The sequence below is a fragment of the Trichosurus vulpecula genome, chromosome 4 (assembly GCF_011100635.1).
Source record: "Trichosurus vulpecula isolate mTriVul1 chromosome 4, mTriVul1.pri, whole genome shotgun sequence".
Classification (NCBI taxonomy): domain Eukaryota; kingdom Metazoa; phylum Chordata; class Mammalia; order Diprotodontia; family Phalangeridae; genus Trichosurus; species Trichosurus vulpecula.
In genome coordinates, this window is record NC_050576.1 from 398,090,901 (window position 1) to 398,113,674 (window position 22,774).

General features: G+C 38.7%; 1 protein-coding gene across 2 annotated transcripts in view; it reads left to right on the plus strand.

The window, feature by feature from the left end:
• Positions 1 to 22,774, plus strand: part of UXS1 (UDP-glucuronate decarboxylase 1) — a 146,768-nt gene that overhangs the window by 79,318 nt on the left and 44,676 nt on the right. For both annotated transcript variants that reach the window (XM_036757720.1, XM_036757721.1), the window contains exons 6-9: positions 562 to 742; positions 15,393 to 15,497; positions 17,434 to 17,493; positions 22,576 to 22,697. In XM_036757720.1, coding sequence (XP_036613615.1) covers positions 562 to 742; positions 15,393 to 15,497; positions 17,434 to 17,493; positions 22,576 to 22,697 — 468 coding nt within the window. The remainder of the gene's footprint in view (positions 1 to 561; positions 743 to 15,392; positions 15,498 to 17,433; positions 17,494 to 22,575; positions 22,698 to 22,774) is intronic.

A 22,774-nucleotide genomic window follows, 5' to 3' on the forward strand; every position in this document is an offset into this window, starting at 1 on the left:
TTTTTGTTTGTTTGTTTGTTTTTGTTTTTTTTAGGACTTCAGCCTATGAATAGTCCTTGTTTGTTTATCAACTTGTTCTTAATTTTTTTTTTCTTGGTGAATTGTTGTAATGGAAGCCTCTGTTTACCTAGTACAGACATTCATTGCCCATTCTATGCCTTCTAATGAAAATAATTCTGTTAGGTCTCCTCCTGATGGTTTTGCTGTCCCAGTATTACTCAGGGTATCTCATGTAAACAGAATGCTGTCATGATGTAATGTTCTGTAAGAGAAAGATATTTTTGAATCTGTAACACCTACCTTCCTGAAAAATTGCCTGAGTGATATCTTTTGGTTGTTTTAGAGATTGTTGAGATATTTATGTTTGCTTGCTCTGGAGTAGAAGTAAAGGTATTACCTGAAATATCTTTACCCTCCCATCTTCCCTTCCCACTTCTCCCCCTTCCCACCCCTACCCATCCCCATCCCCAGCCAACTGCAAAAGCCAGTTTGTGAAATCTGTTTTCATCTGATTTCTTTGGTGTTTTCTGTAAATATTTCATACAAACTGTCCTAATGCAGATAACTGGAGGAGCAGGGTTTGTGGGTTCTCATCTTACTGACAAACTAATGATGGATGGCCATGAGGTTACAGTTGTGGACAACTTCTTTACGGGCAGGAAAAGAAATGTGGAACATTGGATCGGCCATGAAAACTTTGAGCTAATTAACCATGATGTTGTAGAGCCCCTCTACATAGAAGGTGAGTGACTATGTCTTATGGAGCGATGCTTCTGGATAGAGTTTTCATTTGGGGGGAAATATTTATTGATGTGTGTGCATCCATGCATCTTATCCTCTTGCTAACTGCTAAAAAGCATAGGCAAGTTTATGTTAAATTTGCAGTTAATAAAGAGGTTATTTTTAAATAGCCTGTCACCATATTCTGTGAAAATATAAGTTTCTGAACAGTAAGAATTGTTTCTTTTTTTGTGTGTTTGTAGCCTAAGTTCCTACACAGTGTCTGGCACATAGACACTTATAAAAAATGCTTGATATGGTGTTAGTAAAGTAATTATAAAATAATAAAATAAACCAATCAAATAACTGGCAAATAGAAATTTGTGGGTTTGTGTGTCATGTAAGATTTGTAAATTGCAACCTATTACCGATGAATAATGTTTAGAAAAGAATCAGGAGAATCATGGTGATTCAGATTGATTTCTTAGCTATTTGTGTGAATTCTTACTCCATTTGCCATATATTGTTATAAGAAAAAAATATATTTGTGTTTTTTTGTTGGCTTTTTCTCTTCTCTTTTCTCTCTCTCTCTCTCTCTCTCTCTCTCTCTCTCCTCTCCTTCTCCCTCTCCCTCTCCCCCTCTCTCTCTCTCTCTCCTTCTCCCTCTCCCTCTCTCTCTCTCTCTCTCTCCTTCTTCTCCCTCTCCCTCTCCCCTTCTTCCCCTTCCATCCCTCTCCTCCCCCCCTCAGCACTTGAAAGAAATAGGGGTTTGGGATATGTCCTAAATAAGTTTTTCAATTCCTTTCAAAAACTGCTAACAAATGATTAGTGGTCTCTTTAGGTTAGCACAGGCATGGTGCAATGAAATATGTTGTAGCTACCAAAAAGTTAGCACTTTCAGATTTATTTTGACAGCTGATGGTTTTGCTTTGTTCGTTTCCTTCGTCAGGGTGGGAGAAGATTGGGAAGTAAAGGAAGAAAATCTTGTCTCCTCCACCCCCTAAAAAGAATACTTGTAATTAACAATATGTTTTTTATAATCCTTTCTTTGCCCTTACAAAAACTAGCATGAGCATGTTTAAAAACATTCTTTAGCCTTGAAAGGTTTTTAGAGTTTTTTTGTCGATGTTTGTAACTTGTTTGGATTAATGAGGTAGTAATTACACTATTTTGTTTTGGAATATCCAGAGCACATGGTTCATGCAATTCCTTCTGTGAAGATTTCCTTCAGCCATGCATGAAGGCCATTTATAGATGAAAAGATGTCTGGAATTTTAGGACTTACAGGTTATTACAATTATGTTTCAAAAGCAAAGAAATTAGATGGATTTCTCTTTGTTTCTTTTGATTCCTTATTGTACAAAGAAGGCAACAGCTGCACTAAGAATTTGGTGTGGAATCAGAAAAAAGGAATACTTAATTAGGGCCTTGGTAGGTAGAACAGGGTTTTGGTGACCGAGTGAAGGTTGGTAAGGAATTAAAATAATTAATTTAGGAGGTTAGTGATGCCGTTGTCTGATCTCTGCTCGTTGCTGAGAATTTGAAGATGAAAAAGACATAGCCCACTCCTCCTTTCAAGGAGTTAATAGTATAGTAGAGCACCTAAGACAGACAGGAATCATAATAATGAAGGTTTGTTTAAAAGAGCAAGTCAGCTAATATATGATTAGTTCATAGGAGAGGACAGAGTAAGTTTTATGATAGATTTGAGAAGGGAGAAATTACTTGAAGTTAGAGGTGGATCTTGAGGAATGGGAAAAGTATTTACGAACAGATGTTGGGGGGTAGAGTTTGGAAAAGAAAGGGCAAGGCCACTGCAGGCGTGAAGGGTAGTAAATGAAAATAGACAGAGAGGGTGGGATGAACTTGAGAATGTTTGGTTTGAAATGTTGGGATGGAGAATAACTGGAGGGCAGTGATAAGCCTGGAAACAGGATGGAACTCCAGGAAAAGTCCCACTCGCTCACCGTGGGTATTGTTATAGAATGAGGAGGGTGTGTGTGTGTGTGTGTGTGTGTGTGTGTGTGTGTGTGTGTGTGTGTGTATTGGGGCTTGCATTGTAATTGTTAGTGGAAAACCACCATGGTCTTATCAATGGAAACAAGAAAATGGAGGTGTAAGTGAAGTTAAGGAAGATACAGTGGGAGATGTTAGCCATTGGAACTGTATCTTCTTGGAGAGATAAATACATTTAATCTATAGTAATCTGTGGACATTGGACCTAGAGAGAATAGAAGGGTAAAGAAGTTATTGACAGTTGTTTTAATCTTGTTCTCATCTTCCTCATGTTTTTTAGAGCTGTCCCAAAGTAACCAAAAGAATTCTCTTGAATCTCATTCTCTTTCATTGCTGACCTATGAGACGATCAGGGCAAATAGGAATATTGATGAAAGGCTTGAACTATTAATACCTGAATAATCATTGTAGAGGGCCAAAAATAGTGTTGCCAAGCAAACCATAATATGATACTTTAAGAGCCTGAGTTGTGCTCTCTCATTGAGCTTGTAGAGTAGAAAGAATATGAGACTTCAGTGTCGGAATACAGGGATTGGAAGTCTGCTTCCATCACTTGAGTCACTGTGTGACCTTGGGCAAGTGACTTCATTTCTTGGGGCCTTAGTTTCCTCACCTGCAAAATGAAGGGAGATCTCTGTGATCTCTTCCAGCCTTAAAGTGTATGATCTCGTGCTATGATTTTAATCATTTAACTTGGGGATTTCTTAACTCTGATTTTCACATTCCAAATATGAAGCACAAAGACCAGTTGTTAGAAGGCAGAGGTCATATCTTTTTAAAATCTTTGGATAATAAAATGTTATAGCTTAAAAAACCTTAGAGATGATGTCCTCCAATCCCTCAAGAACCAAAATCCTTTTCTCTGGTAGATGTGAACTAAGTTCCCAGAAATTATTGTTGTTAGCATAATTATGAAAAAATTATTTAAATGCCTAATTGCAAAGGGTACCATGTAAAAAATAAATAATTTTATCCTCTGTAAAACGAGGACATTGGACTTGATTTTATTTAAAGATCCCTTTTTTCTGATTCTGATATTCTGTAATTCTAAGTGAGAATTGAAAACTTAACAGCACTGAAAGGTGGTCCAGTGGTCCTTTTCGTATTCAGGAGATGTGAACTAAGGTTTAACTGATGTGAAATCAAGCAGTCCCAAGTGCATAGAATAATAGCTCTGGAGCCGGAACGGCCCTTGGAGGCTATCCAGTCATAGGTCAAAAGATGTAGCAAAGTATATCTCCTTTTTGCCAAAAGAAGCTTAGTTTTTCCACTACCTTACAAGTTCTCAAAAATACAGGCGTTGCCTTCTTTCTTCTCAAGACTACTGTGGGGCTTTTGGTATTAGCACAAGGGAGTGGGGTGTGTGTGTGTGTGTGTGTGTGTGTGTGTGTGCGTGCGCGCGTGCGTGTGCGCATGTTCATAATTTTGGACCGGAACTATTTCATTGAGATGCGAACTTCTAACGAGGAAACTCCCTCTCCCAATGTCATATCAGCTTTTTCTCTAAACTTACATCTTGGGTAGTTGCTTGGGACACAGGGTAACAGAGCTAGGATACATCTTTGAGGGTGGTTTTCTATCTATGACTGTGCCATACTGGCTCTGACCTGTGAATATACAGAGATACGTGTATATTCTTCTGTGGATGGTAATGCTGCGTTAGTGGCCTATCTGAGAATGAAGTCTCTAGATTCTGGGGTAGTTTTCTTTCTCCCACTCTTTTATTTTTTAAAACTTATGATGCTGTATCTTACTCTACATTCAGCCATTCATGAATGGAACTTACTGGATAAGGGGAGAATATGATACTGTTCCTGTTTTCTTCCTCATTCTCAGGGGTAAGACATCTCAAATTTTAATTAGCTCTCTTGCCATGGATGTAGAAGTAAAGTAGCTTGGATGTCTGGCTAGAGTTTTAATGGCCTCTGGCGCTGGGGCTGAGTTAAGGCTTTCAGCAGAGAGGAATCAGTGGGGTGTTGTGCAATAGACCATCTATTTTTATGTGCCTTCTTCTTGCATGGTAGGAAATAAGCTGATTTTATTTACGTTCTGGACAGTAGCTGTGGTGGGAAACTTGGAGAAATTTTCCTCCTTAGTTTTTTGCTGTTTTCTTTCCAGATTTTAATAAATGTTTTGTTTGCATAGACTTCAGGCATCGTGAAAGCATACTCTAAAAAGAAACCACAAATAGTCCATATATGGTTAGGCCTCCGTGCCCTCCCCCTGCCCCCCTCTCCCATTTATTGGCAGTGCCTTGCAAGGCATGTTTCTCATATCTGTGTGGTCTACACCATCCCTTTTTCCTTGCTTCCTCCCATTCCCTTGATAACACAAAGGGAACAAAACTCCCGTGTTCTTACAGTGTTTTCTGAGCTATTTTTAGCAGTTCATGAAAAGGTAAAAATAAGCATGTCTTTAAAAGGGGTTAACTAAACTAATTTAAAATTGTTCAGGCTCATTCCCTGAGGGTCATAATTTTACTAGCTGAGATTGCCAGACATTGCAAATGGGCAGTGCTTATGGAAGGTTCATTTAGCGGTCAGTATCATTAGAGGGAAGGAAACTTGTAGCGAATGACTGGTACATACCTGTCTTTTGCCTTCCACTTCCGTCCTTCCCTGCTCCCCACACCCCACCCTCCACCAACCCACTTCAGAATCATTTTTCATTTATATTGCAGGCTGAAGTATAAACAGTCGACATGCTGTGGAGCTAATTCTAGACTAGCAGAGTTAACATTGCTGCTTTATTTACATTCCAGCTCATTGCTATTAATATGATTTAGTGCTTACATGGAAGCAGCTTTCCTTAATGATAATTTGAAGGGTTTTTTTTTCTTTTCTCTTCTCATTTCTCCTCTTCACAATCCCTTAAGAAGTTAATTCAACTACAGCTAAAACAATATCCTTTTTAGGACAGGACTTGGGGTAAGGCTGTCATTTTTTTGCTCTTTTATCTATAAAACTACAGAGGCAGAGAAAGTTGCTTTAGATAAGAAGGCTCGTAGTTGTTGCTTGTCCTTCATTCTGGAAGAGGACCAATGACATCACGAGGGCGATGCCTTGCCCCTATTTTGTCCTAAAAATAGGTTGTATGAAAAGGAAGGGGGTGGAGAATACTCTTTATATTTATCCACCCAACTAGGTACTCTAAGAAATAACTAAACTGAAGGAAGATTAGCAATAATTTCCACAATTTCCTAGGAAGCTCATGCCCAGGAATTCACAGGAGACAAAAATCTAAGAAAAGAGGCATCAAAAAACAAGAAAGGAAAGAAAAAAGAAAGTAAAGAGGGAGTGTGGACAGGTGTCATTGTGGCAGTGGAAAGCGTACTGGGGTTGGTTGTCATGGTGTCACTAGGTGATATGATATCCCTAGGTAAAGTCAAGTGACTTCTCTGAGCTTCAGTGATGATGGCAGGATCATAGATTTAGAGCTGGGGGGCACGTCAGAGACCCACCGATCCAACCCCTTCATTTTACAGTTCAGGAGGTGGTGACCAGTGTCAGGTTATCCAGGCAGCAAACATCTGAAGTAGGTTTAGAACCTAGGTCTTTGCCTCTCCCTAGTAATCATAGCACTTATCTTGCAGGATTGTGAGGATCAAATGAGATGATGTGTTTTAAAAATCACTTGGCCAACCTTAAAAGTGGCAGCTTTTATTTGGCAGGGGCGGGGGGTGTTGCTTCCATGATGCTTTCAGATTCCTGCTTGAATAGGGTGGATAAAATTCATTCAGATTTTTGGAACAGTGCCTTCTGCAGTAGTTAGGGAGCACCAGCAGTAGCAGCAACATTGCTATTCTGCCCGCTAACAAATACAGGGGTGAGAAATCACGACTTGAAGAGAGTGTCAGCTGAAAAATTGCCATTCTACAGTTTATGCTCAAGACTTGTTCTTCAAGATGTCAAATGATCATACGGTTCACCCACACTCTTGAGGGCAGTGTGTCAATAGTCTGTCACCAGAGTGATGTTTAGGGGAAAGTTTTATTCCCAGCAGCCTTTATTCCTTTGCATGTATTATTACTCTAAACATGCAAAGGGTATTTAATATTCATTCTCCAATAGTAGTTCTATAAATCTCAAAATCTGAGAGTTGGAAGAGTCCTCAGAAGCCATCTACTCCAACACTTAGATGAAAGGAACCCCTGTCATTAACATATCTTACAAGTGTCATGAAGCCTCAGTCATTTATACAGAATATCAGAAAACCTTTAAGGGCCATCTTAGAGGAACAGAAAGGAATCACTTCATAAAATAGGATGGGAAGCAAGCCAGGTTGTTAGATCTGCCTTAATTTTATACCAAGATATATCATTAAGACCCATGATAATTTAAAAAATAACTTCAACTACAGATTCAGTTTATATTAAGAGTCCCTGAGAGGCATGGCAAGTGAGAATGATCTGGAATATTTACTGAAACATTGTAAAGGAAGCTACTTATATGATGAAATCAAAATGCTCTAATACTCAAACTTATTTTTAATTATCTATACAGTTAAGCGAAGCAGCGCAATAGATCTGGTGCTGGACCTAGAGTCAGGAAGACTCACCTTCCTGAGATCAAATCTGGCCCCAGCTGTGTGACCCTGGGCAAGTCACTTCACCTTGTTTGCCTCAGCTTCCTCATCTGTAAAATGAGCTAGAGAAGGAAATAGCAAACTATACCAGTATCTGTCAAGAAAACCCCAGATGGGATCACAGAGAGTCAGACACTAGTGAAAAATGACTGAACAGCAACAAAAGCCGAAGAAAACAGATAAATAAAACTTGTATTCACCCCATAAGCTGAAACCAGCCCGCTTTGGAAGAAGCCAGTCTGTTAGCAAATAACCTTCAGAATTAAGTAAGCCAAAGTGAAACTCCATGAAATTTAGTTCAAGAACTTTCAGTCAATTGTTCTTGAACTTGGTGCCTCCCTCCCTTTTTTTTTCTACTCAAAAAGTATTATTTTTTAATTTTATATAAAACAAAAAAAGTATTTTTACTGGAAAAAAGTATTATTCAGCTAACCTAATTGGGCTAGCTTTTAAAAGCCCCATTTCAAAATTTCTTGCTGTGCTTGGGCAGGTCCTGAGTAAAGAGTTTGAGTGTGGGCTGGTTTATGCCATGGGGAGACTGGATTTTTTTACTTGGTTTCTAATGAGCAAGAATTTCATATGAAAATTGGTTCTGCTCTTTGTTTAGTCTAGAGTGGTAGCTTAAGAACTCTGTCATATTTCATGGTTCACAGATTTCTAGAGGAGGAGTAAATGGATCCAAACAAAACCTTGGCATTGCCAATTTAAAATAGAGTGAAGTCTTTCTTTTGATTTTAAGTTTATTAAAATTTGTATCCATGTAATCAGCCTTATCCAGAATCTTTGTCTTTAGCTTTGACTTTTCGGCATCCTCTTGGTAATTCCATCTAACATGAGGTAATGAGCATGTTGAATCTACTGGCTGTTTTTCTTAAAAAAAAAAATTGTAGTCCTATTTTTTGGTCTATCACTGTATCATATTTGAGCATCACTTCCCAAACTAATTTGACCACAGAAGAATATTGGACTCAAATGTATTATGGTAGTGTGGCCTAATGAAAAGAACACTGTTGTGGCTTTTCAATTTCCTCCCTCTGTGACTTTGGGCATGTCGCTATCTCTGGAACTCATTTTCCTCAACTGTTAAATTGACTGAGTTGATGACCTCTGAAGTTGAGATGAACCTATGGTCCTCTTAGTATGAAGACCTGGGCTCTGACATTCATATGAGCATGGGAAAGTTGCCAAAGTTCTCGGGGCTTCAGCTTCTTTATCTGTAAAATGAGGTTGTTGCTTTCTGTGAAATCAAATGTCCCTTCTAGCTCTAATAACAGCCTGAGAGAAGAGATCTTGTAAAGCTGGTCAATGGGTTCTAGGAGAATGGGAAACCCTTAATAAAGAGGAGTTCCTGAAATTTTTAGATCAAAAATTTTAAAATTAAGTTTTTTTTAAGTGATAGATCAAAAAGATCTATACATGATAAAAATTTTGGCGCATATGCAACTTCCTAGTACCTTAGAGATTAAAAATGTATTGAACAGCAAAATTTTTGCACTGAGTACCAGAATTCCACAAAGCATGGTTTGGAAATGTTGACCTAAAGAACTGAAAAGAGCACTCATTAAGACCAAAATATACTCAACAGATGCTGCCAATGGAAGAAAATCTGAGCCTTGCTCTCTCAAACATCAAACTCCTAGGTACATCAGTGAGTTCAGGAATTGTGGGCCTACCCCATCAGGTTCTTGTGGTCATTTAGTCCTGAAGACCTATTCTCAACTAGGTTTTTCTGTATAATCACATGTCCCAGCTGAAGTCTCACCTTCTCCAAGAAGCTTTTCCTAGTTCTTCTCAGTCTCAAGATCTTTTCTCTAAGATTATCTCCAATTTATCCTGTATATAACTTGTTTCTTCATAGTTGTTTACATGTTGGTTCCTCCATTAGAGCATAAACTCCTTGAGAGCAGGAACCGTTTTTTGCTTTTTTTGCATCCCCAGTATGTATCCTGGCACCTGGCGCATAGTAGACACTTAATGAATGCTTTCCCTACTTGAACTTGACTTAGTAGTAGTAATAACAATGAATAATAATGATAATAGCTAACATTTGTATAGTACTCTTGGAGCAGCTGTGTGGATAGAATTCCAGGCTCTTCTTGCTGAGCACAAATTGCTGGGCAAGTCACTTAACCCTGTTGGCCTCAGTTTTCTCATCTGTCAGATGAGCTGGAGAAGGAAATGGCAAACCCCTCCAGTGTCTTTGCCAAGAAAACCCCAAATGGGGCCACAAAGAGTTGGACGTAACTGAAAAACGATTCAACTAAATATAGTCCTCTACAAATATCACCTCATTTGATTCTCACAGCAGCTCTGGGAGGTACATGCTATTATTGTCTCCACTTTATAGTTCAGGAAATGGAGGCAAACATAGTATTGTCTGAGGCAGGATTTGAACTCGGATTTTCCTGACCCCAAGCCTATTGCTTTGTCCACTGTGCCACCCAGCTGCCTCAAGGATCTTTTATTTACTTGGGTGATGTGAGTTCTTTCAAATACTTAATTACCTACTTATGTGATGCTCTCATTGATATGGATATTCTCTTTCCTGGTGCAGACTTCAAAACCTTTATGCTTTCTCATCTTGTGTATTACTTGTCCCTGCCTTTCTGTAAATCCTCCATAAAAGTTCCACCCAACATACCAGAGGCTTCCCTCATGCCCTTTCAATATATCAAGGCCACCAGTATGGCTTTCAGGCTATGTCCAGGATGCCTCATTGTAGCCCACCATGAGCTCTGTGGAAATGCTTTTTTTTATTTTTTTGGTATGGTACCAACCGTACTTGTTGTCTGGGGAGCAACCTACCTAAATGAGAAGAGGCCTATCACCCTAACACTTAGCATAATACCTGGCACATTAAAGAATTATGTTTATTGACTGACTGGGTGTTTGTCAAACAATCAATGAAATCAACCCCCAAAATCATGGAATGCAAATATCTGAAGAGACCTTAGGCTGTGACTATTGGTTGCCAGTGGAAAAAATTTTAAGAAGCCCTACTTCATACAACATCCCCCTAAAGTGGTTCTTCCAGCCTCTTTCCTGAGACCTCCAACTAGAGGAAGCTTTTTTTTTTTTTTTGGTGAAGCAATCAGGGTTAAGTGACTTGCCCAGTGTCAGATGTCTGAGGCCAGATGTGAACTCAGGTCTTCCTGACTCCAGGGCCAGTGCTCTATCTAGCTGCCCCTTCAGTTTTTCAATAAATTAGTCCTAAATCTCCCTCTCAGCTTGGAGGTTGCCTCCATTTCTGCTTCCTAGAACCAAGCCAAATACTGAATGAACAAATGAAAAGGTATTAATTAAGCACTTACTATGTGCCAATCCCTGGAGATGCAAATGCAAAATGAAAGACTGTTTTCACCCTCAAAGAGCTTACATTTTAATAAGTAATGACATGTATACAGAGGTGGTGACCAGGAAGGTACATCTTCTTTTAAAAATTTTGTTTTCACATTAGTCAAGTTGTAAAGAAGAATTAGAACCAATGGGAGGAACCACAAGAAAGAAGAAACAAAACAAAACAACAACAGTACAAAAGTGAGCAAATAGTATGCTTCAATCTGCATTCAGACTCCATAGTGGACAGCATTTTCCATCTTGAATCTTTTGGAGTTGTCTTAGATCCTTGCCTTGCTGAGAAGAGCCAAGTCTGTGAAAGTCAGTCATCACACAATGTGGCTGTTATTGTGTACAATGTTCTCCTGGTTCTGCTCACCTCACTAAGCATCAGTTCATATGTCTTTCCAGGTTTTTCTGAGGTCAGCCTGCTCATCCTTTCTTATAGCACAATAGTATTCCATTACATTCATGTACCACAACTTGTTCAGCCATTTCCCAATTAATGGGCATCCCTTCAATTTCCAATTCTTTGCCACCACAAACAGAGCTGCTATAAATATTTTTGTACATGTGGGTCCTTTTCCCATTTTTATGATCTCTTTGAGATACAGATCTAGTAGTGGTATTGCTGGGTCAGAGGGTATGCACAGTTTTATAGCCCTTTGGGCATAGCCAGGAAGGTATATCTTGATTTGGAATGTCACAGAGATGGTGAGTGAGTGAAGGAAATTGACATACTCTGGCCTAGAAGCAAGGACCATAGATCTGACTAAAAACTGCGTAGAGGGGAAGAGTCAAAGGATATGCATGGAGGCTGTGAGAAATCTGTGAAGTGAAGTGAAGCATGGCTGGAGCTTGGGCCTTGAGCAACTGAGGCAACCCCTCCTCAGGATAGTGGGGACTCCTGGGTAGGAATTCTGAGATGTGCAAAAGTTAAGTGCTCCGTGGCTTAGTTAGCATGGTAGTAGGTGAAGAGAAGTCCTGGGAGTGAAGTCTACTCCCTTTTTTATCCAGCAGTCCTTTAGGCATTGGAACACAATGATTATGCCTCGTAAGTCTCCTTTCTTGGGGCTAACCATTGACTTGCTTCAGTCAATACACATATGGCATATTCTTTGGCCATTGTAGTCACCCTCCCTTGAGTAAACTGTAACTCACCTGTATCATCTCCAAAATGTTGTGGTATCCAGAACTGTACAAAGTATCATAGATGTGATCTGACCGATAAGATATAGTGATGTGTATTGCTTGTAACTTAGGATAACGTTCACTCTTTGGGCTACTAAATCATACTACTGAGCTTTCTCATTGAACCCCTCTCTCCCCCTGGATAATTTTCATTAGGATGGCTGTCTAGCCACATATCTGACATCTTATATTTTTGAAGGTGAATTTGTTCATCTGAATCTACATAGAACTTTCACTTTTATCCCTCTTCCATTTTATTTTAGTCAATTTAACTCATCATTCGAGCCTGTCAGGTTCTTTCTGAATCTTGATTCCCATATCCAGTATGTTAGCTACCCCTCCTAACTTTGTGTCATTTGCAAATTTGACAAGCATGTCATCTGTGCTTTCATCCAATTACTAATTGATAAAAAATGGTGAAGAACACAGGGTCAAAGACAGATCCCTCATATGTTGTAGGAGAGACCACCCTCCAGTTTGACATCAGCCAATTAATGACTGCTTTTTCAATTCGGAAATTCAACTCGTTGAAATTCACCTAACCGGTTGAATTTCCAAACTCAGAAGGTACTATTAGCCAAACCACACAGCTCCATTTTGCCCACAGGAATAACAGGGCAGGCTTTGTCAAATGCTTGGCTGAATTCTAAGTGTACCATGTCAATAGCATGCCTCTTATCTTCCTAGTCTAGCCACATAACACAGAAGAAAAGGAGGGGAGTCCAGTACAGCCTGTCTGTCCTTACTCATAACTAGGAATTTTTGCAACTAGTGCAAATACCACAAGCTATGCTCAGCATGAAACAAATGGCACAAAACCTTTCCTCAGTTACTGGGGAAAGTATATATAAGAAGAGAAAGAATGCATCCTACTAGATGTTAAGCTCTGTTACTTCTACACTGCTGAAGGACTATGAGGGGTCTCAAAAATTAAAAGCTCTCCCCTCCTGCCTGTTTTGGACAAAGTCATGCAAGTTTTTATTCATCAGTGCTTTCTTATCTAAATGCTCACAAGCCATACCTTTAATAATTTTTTCTTTTTTTTTCAATTTTCTATTTATTTATTAAGTCTTTTTTAATTTATTGAATAAGGCAAGCATTTTCATAACATAGTAGAATAAAAAAGATATTTGCACATGAAAATGCAAATCTATTATGTACAATTTGCTATTCCTTTTAAATATATTATAAAGTTATCATGTAAATTTCTTTTTTTCTTTTTTCCTATTTTCCTTCCCCATTACTCTACCCTGGAGATGAGTACCATTAAACACCAATAGATATATATGTAAAATTAATCCATACATACTTATATTTAGAAGTCAAAGTCACTGGCTTACAATTTTGCAGATTCCTGCCGCTTGCTTTTGTTTGAAAATCTAGACATTTGCCCTTCTCCAGACTTGTGGTAACCTTTTTAATTCTCCATATATTTCAGAGATCACTGACAGTGACTCAGCAGTCGTATCTCCCAGTTTTTTCTCAGAATATAAAATGTAATTTAATATACCATTGCCAGGAAACTAAGATGGAGGGTAATAAACAGAGAAAACAGAAAAGACATGATAGAAACCTGCATCCTGACTGTGGAGCTATTATTTTCTCTGTTATCTGAGGATAAACAGTTGGCATATGGTAATCATTGCTGTGGCAAGAGATGTGTTTTTAAGCATTGAACCCTATTTGTTTGCAATGCAATTTCAGAGATTAAGAGTATTTTTAGAAGCAGACTGTGATTTTTTTTTGGTTGATTGTTATGTGAAGGAAAGAGGAAGAAAAGGTGAATATGTTTCAGTGAATTCAATGTCATTTTTGTTTTCATGAAAATGTCCCCAAAGTCTTAGTACAGTTTTAAATTTTAATATCTTAAAACTGCATTAAGACTTTGGAGACACACTGTATATTATAACCTGAATGTAAGTAATAGAGCAGCTGGAAGGAACAGGACTGGATGAAGTGGAGGTGATGAGGAACAGGGATAGGAAAGCCTGAGACTTCTTCATGGGGTGGCAAAGGGTCAGGGGTAGCCTTGTTTAGAGTTTAGAAAGATAAGCTGGAGAGGTAGCATAGCCTTAAGCACAAGCCTAAAATGTTTGGACTTTTATTTGTTATGGCAGTAGGGAGCCTTGGTGCAATGGAAGAAGCTCTGGCTTTGGAGTTGGAGGACCTGAGTTCAAATCTTGGCCCTGCTACTTACTATCTATGCGACCTTAGATAAGTCACTTAATTTCTGTGAACCTCAGTTTCCTGATCTGTAAAATGAGGAGGAAGGGGTTGTTGCACTAGATGACCTTTCAGAGTCCCTTCCACCTCTAAGTCTGTGATCCTGTGATTTTGAAGTGATTTGATCAGAACTCTGCTGTGCATTAGAAAGATGAATTTGGCATCACTATTTAAGATGAATATTAGAAGGGGAAGACTTAGAGGCAGGTGGGCCAGTTAGGACTACATGGTCCAGGGGTGAAATATCGAGAGGTTTGAAATCCGAGAGATGACCATTGGTGGGGTGTGGGGGGAGAGGTGAGGAATAGACATGAGAGATGTGAAAGAGTTCACAGATATCAGTAAGGGGATATAAGGAGTGAGGGAGAAGGCAGAACCCAAGATGTTTCTGATGTTGTAAGAGAGAATGAGAAATGGTGGTGCAGTTTGTAGAAATAGGGAAGGATCAGAGGTGTCAAACTCACAGTCACTTGCTAAACCGGCCAGCAAAATTTCCAAGTGTCACCAGGAACCAGATTAAGGTGTAACTGGGAAATGTTAAACAAAATAAATGAAAATATAATACAATACAGATGATGTTAATTTGTGGTTTTCTAAGTCATCATATGGCAGCAGGGATCTCTTTCGATTTGAGTTGGATGCCACTGTTGTTGAAGGAATACGTCATATTTGGTCAGCAAAATCCTAACAGATAGGTACTAATACTACTTCTGATACTTAGTGGTGGTGATTTATTGGAGTAATAAGCTGATAAGATACAAAGCAAAATAAAAGTGTAGAATACAGAATTAAAATGGTCTTGGCATTTATCGTTTTATAAGTCATCCTATCTCCTAACAGTAATCTCAGTCTCCCCTTTCATGTACAGAATCCATTTAAATTGCATTAAAGATTATTATTTCCTTTTTATGTCTATTTGCTTGTCCTTTTTTCTTCACAAATTGAAAGCACACTTCCTTTTATACACAAGTGACCGCTGCTGTGTCTGGAAAATCAGTGTTCTTTCTATTTCAAGCATTTCTCCTCACCTGGCTTTAAGAGTATTCAATCAAAAAAACACACAGATTATCCAATTGGCTTCAGTTTCAGAAAAACAAGTCTTTTAAAACTGTGGCATATTCAATAAGCTTTGGTTGGTGACATTTGCTTGCTTGTTTAAAACATCACTGTAAACACATAGTTATTTTTATGACTCATAAGATATTAGAGAGTACAGTCTTGACAAAGGGATTAACCAACTTAATGATCCTGCCTTTGTTGTAAAATCTTGAGATTTTTATAGGTCTCTGGAAATCATATTTTCATCATTATATCTCTCATAGTGGACCAGATTTACCACCTAGCATCTCCTGCTTCTCCTCCAAACTACATGTACAATCCTATCAAGACATTAAAGACCAACACAATCGGGACACTAAACATGTTGGGTAAGTTGAAGTTGGTTCCTTGTTTCTTTTATCAGGAATATTTATTTATTCGACAAGATATGAATACATATCATGCGCTCTTGCACTGGCCATTTATCTCAAGCTTGGAATGGCTTCCCTTATGCTGTAACTTCTGAAGGGAGCATGCCCAGTACCATGGTAGTTAACTGTCTTGACTGCCAGCTTATCAGCTAGGACTTCTTTAGTTCTAATGTAGTCCCTAGGGGCCTTTAGTTCCTGCAGTGTCTTTCTCACTGAGTAACCATTTTTATGGTAGAGCAGGTGGCCAGCGTTCTAAAGGTAGGTGTTTTACTTGCAGGGTGTCTCTGCAGATATCCTGTGGTCTCAGCCATCACTTTCCCCTCTGCAACTCTACAGGTCATTAGAGAAATTATCCAGTGCTAGAAATGAATCCCATGCCTTCCATCTTAAAAATTTACAAAGAAGTACTCATGACTTTGAGCCTCAGATCTAGATTGACACAGTACCATGGGTGTGTGGGTGTTAAATGGGGATTACTTAAAGTAGGGGAGGAGAAACTGTCTGATTGTTAGGTAGGTTGAAACTGATCTGTATTACCCGACTCTAGACTAAGCCACAAGATTCATATTAGAGGTAAAGTACCCTTAATGGTGATATTGATGGTGTGCGTTATGGGAGAAAGATGACTTAGCATTTTTGTAAGGTCACATATGGTGCTGAGTGTGCCTGGTTATAGTGTTAATATATTAATGAAGAATTAAGTTATTAGAGAAGGGTTGTTGCTGCTTTTTTTTTTTAAAGGTCTCAGAAACTAGGGTTTCCTAAATATCTACAAAACAAAATTCCTTAATAATGGGTTTTTTTTAATTAAAGTCTTCGGAGGGGAAAGGCAAACTAAAAATTATAAAAGTATTGACAAAGCAGATATAAATACATATACATTTCAGGTCCAAATAGGGCCGAGTGATTTGTCCAAGGTTACATAGATAGCAAATGGTGGAATTAGATTAGGACCTAGGCCCTCTGCCTCCGAAAGTAACAATTTTTTCAGTGTACTACAATACCGAGGTTTGATTTCAAAGGAAGGGTGAGAAGGATGCTAAGAGCAGTCAGGAAAAAAATGGACCTTGATTTTGCTAGATAAGAGATTCAATATTTTTGTATTGGGTTTAGTTAATGTGAGTTTCAGGTGATTTCCCTAAACTGGTTTCTCCTTCAGGTCAGTGCCTGTGTAGCCAGAAAAAAAAAAAAACCTTGCCATTTAAAAAAAGCTAGCTTTTTTTTTTTTAATGACTAACTCAGGAAATGGAGTTCACCATTCTTTTCCCTGGGAAAATAGAAAAGAGCTTTTGTTTTGTTTTGTTTTGTTTTTTAACTTAATCTTTCTATTTGAAAAAAGGAATTTGAGCAGGAGTTATCAGCCCCTTCCACAGGAGCCAAGTAAATCAGAGAATATGACATGATTTCCTCTGTCTACTGCCATGTCTGCTCAGTAGTGGAATGGTAGAGATGCCTCAGCCTTATCATCCTGAGCCTAGCATGCAGCATAAGACTACTACCTCTGAGTTAGGAGCTGTTCATCAAGGACATGAGCTTTGCTATCCCAGCACTGATAATGGGTTACATATTATTCTCAAGAGCAGGACGTTAAGTTCTGGATGGATATAATTACTAATACATAAACAGGAGTTTTTGCTTTTAAGGCAAGGCTAGTTGCCCCCTCCCAACATGGCCTTTTGCCTTCTACTGAACCATTACTACCCCATCTCTAAATGAAACCTTTTTGATTTAGCTATATGGTCTCTTCGCAGCCCGACACTGAAATATGTGTACTTTGTGATAGGACCATCATTTCATTGATTTCAGTATAAAAAGTGCTTGTCTTAATGTTTCTAGAGTTCTGCCCTGTCATGTCAAAAACCACAGTGATCCTTTTACATGTTCACATTTGTAGGATTGGCAAAACGTGTTGGAGCGCGTCTTCTTCTGGCCTCTACTTCGGAAGTATATGGAGGTAAGACCATGGCAACTTGTCTATTGGGGCTAGTGGGGGCAATCCCCCTACCAAAACTTTATAAAAACTTTGGTAGGAGAATTCTAAGGTGGAACTCTGAGGTTCCATATGAGAAGGATGGAACCTGCATTTTCTGTTACTGTTTTATCACTATTATCATTGGTCACAGATAAGTAAGATTGGTAAACAGATAATAGGCTTTGAAGGTTTGACAGCCACCCCAGAAATAGTCTTGTGGCCAGAAGGGGCCTGATTTAAAATATGTCTACTAGACTATCCCCAGTGTAGATTCCACCATTTCTAAGCCTAGAGCAGAAGGGTGTGGATGAGCAAGGAGCCTGCTGTGGGATGGAAAGCAGGAGGAGAATGCCCATAGCTTCTCAGGAGTCCTTTATCTCTAAGTCTCTCTCCTCCTGCTGCACCCTTTTCTTGTTAGACCTATCCCCTAATTCTCCCTACTTGCACCCTTTTACTGCTTCTTTAACTGAATTCTGGGATGAGATAAAAAGATATAGAAAAGAGGAGACTCAAAGGAAAACAGGACAGACAGGTTGTATGTATTTACTTGTTGAGTGAGAACCTAGTAATAGTGGAGAATAGCCCTTAAAAATCACCTTCATAAGAGGGATGGGAGAACCTGGATACATCATCAGGCAGTAGGAATGAATCTGTCTCCACTTTATCTCTCTTTTAGCTAGTGGGCATGGGCTGGACACTAATCAGCATCATTTTATCTAGAAGCTTAATGCCTTCCACCTTCCCAGCCTTAATAGTGACTTTGTCCTTCCAATTTCCTGCCCTGCATTGGTAATCCTTTCTCCCTTATTTTGGACTTCACTGGCACATACCACATCCCTGGATCCAGTACACTTCTTTTCTCAACATCTTTTCCTAAAATGTTCTTTTTCCATAAACAAACAATTGATAGATTGATTGATTTTGGCAGAGGAGGAAGGATTAAAACTCAGCTCCAAAGAGAAATACATTGACTGCTTTTTAAAAATTTTTTCCTGTTGTTCATTGGTTTCAGTCACGTCTGACTCTTCGTGACCCCATTTGGGTTTTTCTTGGCAAAGATGCTGCAGTGATTTTCTATTTCCTTCTTCAGCTCATTTTACAGATGAGGAAACTGAGGCAAACAGGGTTAAGTGACTTGCCCAGGGTCACACACAGCTAGTAAGTGTCTGAGGCTGAATTTGAACTCAAGTCTTCCGGACTCCAGCCTTGGCTCTCTATCCCATGTACCAACTAGCTGCCCAGTGTGTTCTTAGGCATGGAAGTTTCTGACGAAGTATAGTAGGCCCTTAATAAATGCTTTGTTGATTGATTGACTGACCATCACAAAGGGAGAGCCAGACTTGAACTTGGGAAGATGAGTCTTCCTGACTCTAGGCCCAGCACTCTATCCACTGTACCACCTAACTGCCCTTCAGGTGCTCTAAGATGTCTAAAAAGAACCTTCCATAGATTGCACATCCCAAAAATCTATCTCATAAAACTGTTATTGTCTTTTGGTTTGTTTGTTTTTAATTAATTAATTTTTTATTTTCCATTTACAATACTCAGTTCCACAAGTTTTTGAGTTCCAAATTTTCTCTCCCTCTCTCTCCTTCCACCTCCCTCCCAAGATAGCATGTAATCTGATATAGGTTCTACATATACCTTTGCATTAAAATTATTTACACAATAGTCTAATTGTAAAGAAGAATTATAACCAGTGGAATGAATCATGAGAAAGAAGAAATGAAACCGAAAAAGGAGAAAAAAAAAAGAGACAGCAAATAGTTTTCCTCAGTCTGCATTCAGACTCCATAATTCTTTCTCTGGATGTGCATGGCTTTTTCCATCATGAGTCTCTTGGAGCTGTCTTTGAACCTTGCATTGATGAGAAGAGCCAAGTCTATCAAAGTTAGTCCTTACAGATACTGTGCAGTTATCATGTATAATGTTCTCCTGGTTCTGCTCCCTTCACTCAACATCAGTTTATATACGTCTTTCCAAGTTATGATGAAGTCCGTCTGCTCCTCATTTCTTATAGCACAATAGTATTCCATTACATTCATATACCACAATTTGTTTATCCATTCCCCAACTGACGGGCATCACCTTGATTTTCAATTCTTTGCCACCACAAAAAGAGCTACTATAAATATTTTTGTACATGTGGGTCCATTCCCCACTTGTGTGATCTTTTTGGGATACAGCCCTAGATGTGGTATTGCTGTGTGAAAGGGTATGCACATTTTTATAGCCCTTTGGGCATTCATAAAGGTGTTTTACCCAGCAGTAGCATTCTCATCAGCATTGTCACAACAGTGATGTATGTAATAGACTATCAGAGAGAGTTGCATTTCAAATTCATAGTAAAATTATCCTCCATGCAGTCCTATACTAATGTCTCCTCATTATGTGTGTGGAGGTGACCCCTGGGTTCCCAAAGGCTACATCAGGGAAAGCATTTAGCTGCTTCTCCTGAACTGGAAGGGTTTTAAGTATGAACCTAGCAACAGACTGTATGTCTATCGTCCAGGGACCAGATTTGCTATTTAGAGCAGCTCATCACCATGTTGGTTTCAAAGGTGATAAATTATTTTGGCCATAACAACTCACAAAGAGTATATTTACTAGAGCATAGAAGAGTACAACTTGCATCAATGGATAGAAGACTCACACCACTGAAACCATGGCGCTGCAAAATATTCAAATTAAACGCAGCATGTGTGCAGGTATTAAATATCAGAAGCAATCTCACTTAGGTTTAGCGTGAGACTGAAGGTCTCTGCGGTATGTATGTCATGGTGCTGCTCTAGATGAAGTATTGAGAAACTACACAGATGCTAGATGGGGAGAGGATAGGGACATCCACATCTGGAATGAAATCTGGGAAGTATAAGGCCTTTGCTACCTAAACAACTCTCTACCCACCCCATCCCCCAAAATCAAGTCTATGTATAATTTTATTGTTTTACAACCCAGGGAGTAAATGTTATCAACATTTTCCCATAAGCTTAAGGAAACTATACCCCTGTTCTTTCTTGATTTGCTTCTTAAGAATGTATGGTACAGATGAGACACTGCAATGTTCTGCCTTCTATCATATACCTTTTCTCCCCTTCCCCTTATTTTATTTTTCCTTCTTCCTCCCTTCCCCCGCCAATCTCTGAAGAAACAGTGAAACATCATCTGTCCTGTTTGGACAAATGCATAAATGACTGGCTGCTGTCCCTTTAAATTGTCAGGTGTTCTTTTCCTCAACCTCAAAGGCGACATGATACCTTAAAATACCATGTCCAAGAACTGTGCTCTTCGTTCCAAGCTAGTATGCCCCATGGGCTGAGCACTGTCTTAAAAGATTAAAATATGAAGGGAATCTCCCTTGTCCTATCCAAGACAGCATGCTTATAAAGCCCGTGCGGCCTACCTTCCCTTTTCACTTGAATAGCATGTTTGTTGGGAGTTTGTTTTCATGAGATTATAGAAACAATACATTTTCTGAAATGCACCAGCTGTTCCGTTTCATACTTAATTTTTAAAAAAGCTTTCCTAAATATTATTTATAGTGCATCTTTTGTATATAGTATCTCAGAAAGCTAGATAAGACTGTTGTATTGAGATTTTTATGTGGGCATGTCTCCTTTGCTTGTAAACCTTTATTTGGATCATAAATAACACGGAAAACTATCTCGTAAATGAATCTTTCATGTTGGCAGCATTTATCTTGAATAGAGAAATCTTGAGTACACAAGGAAATATTCTTCTGGTATTTGGGATTGTTCTTTGTAACATGATCTTTTATTACTTGATTATTCTGGGATGCACAGATGCCTATCACCAGGAACTTTTCTGACATTGATTCTAATAATAGAATTAATTGGCTTCTACTGCATGAAACAACAGGGCTATTCTGTACAGGTAGCCAGGTCCTCAGCAAAATTGTGTTTGTCTTCATCCTTCTGAGAAACCAACTTGATTTTGTTCCTGTTTTGTTTCCTATATATGGAGTCCTTCCTTTTAGTGTCTCTACTTCCTTCTCTCTATGAAAACTTATTTTGTAGGGGTAAGATCTGATTCATACCTTAGTTCTGTGACACTGTGTTCTTAAGCACACTCTTCTTTCCCTGACGTATTCGCAGGTTCTATTTGATATTTAATTGTGGAATGAAAGGCTTGTCCCTAGGTGATCTTTTGTGCTCCAGGGATACCCCCTCAATAAGTGTCTTTAATGCTTTCTTATTCATTTAAATAATCATACGGTGTCTCTTAATATTTGATTGTTCAAGTATCAGCTGTTACTGAGGGCTAGTTTTTGATTTCCTTCTGACATGCATCTGAACATTTTTACATTCATTCTCATTTGAGTCTCATGATGCCCCCTACAAGAAAGATTGCAAATTTGTTTTCATTTTTCTTTTCTTTTATTTCCATTTACCAGTTAAGAAACAGACTTAAGCTGGTTTGGCTAAGAGCATACAAATAGCAAGAGGAGGCACTGGATATTGACTCCGGTCTTCTGATTCCGAGCCCAGCATTCTTTACATTGTACTTGTCGATAACTACCTTTGGGTAGGTCCCACACACAAAGACATCAGAAATTTTTTTTTATGTGATCATTTTAGATGGAAGCAAAACTCCATGAAAAACATAACATTTGTGATTATTGACTTTCATATAGAAGTTTAGCTTTCTTGGTAGAGCTTTAAGAAAAGTGATGCCCCATAGAATACAAAATCAAATATCCAAGATAAATAAAGTAGGGCACAATTATTCATGTTACCAAAAACAAAATAATTTACTTCAGGTCTCCATCAAAATACTTCACACGTTTTCCTACACTCAAGAATATGAAAACTGCATCTAAGGGGAAAGAGTTCTTACTATACCATCCCAAATTTGTTTATACTATCCTATTCTGCCAGTATTCTGCCCTTCTTATATATTTCTTAATACTTCGGATCAGTCTTAATATAAAAATGTAATACCTTGCCCATCTTCCACACTCTCCTTTTTTCAATGTGAATTTGCCTTGTTTGTAAGCTTGAAATGAGGAGCAAGACAAACCAGTCCTATGTTTCTCTCCACTAGATCCAGAAGTCCACCCCCAGAGTGAAGATTACTGGGGCCATGTGAATCCAATAGGACCTAGAGCCTGTTATGATGAAGGAAAGCGTGTGGCAGAGACCATGTGCTATGCCTACATGAAGCAGGTATGCCCTTGGTTTTTCACAGTGCTTTCTAGTACATGTTTTATTCATTTGGTATTTATTTTATTTACTAAGTATAT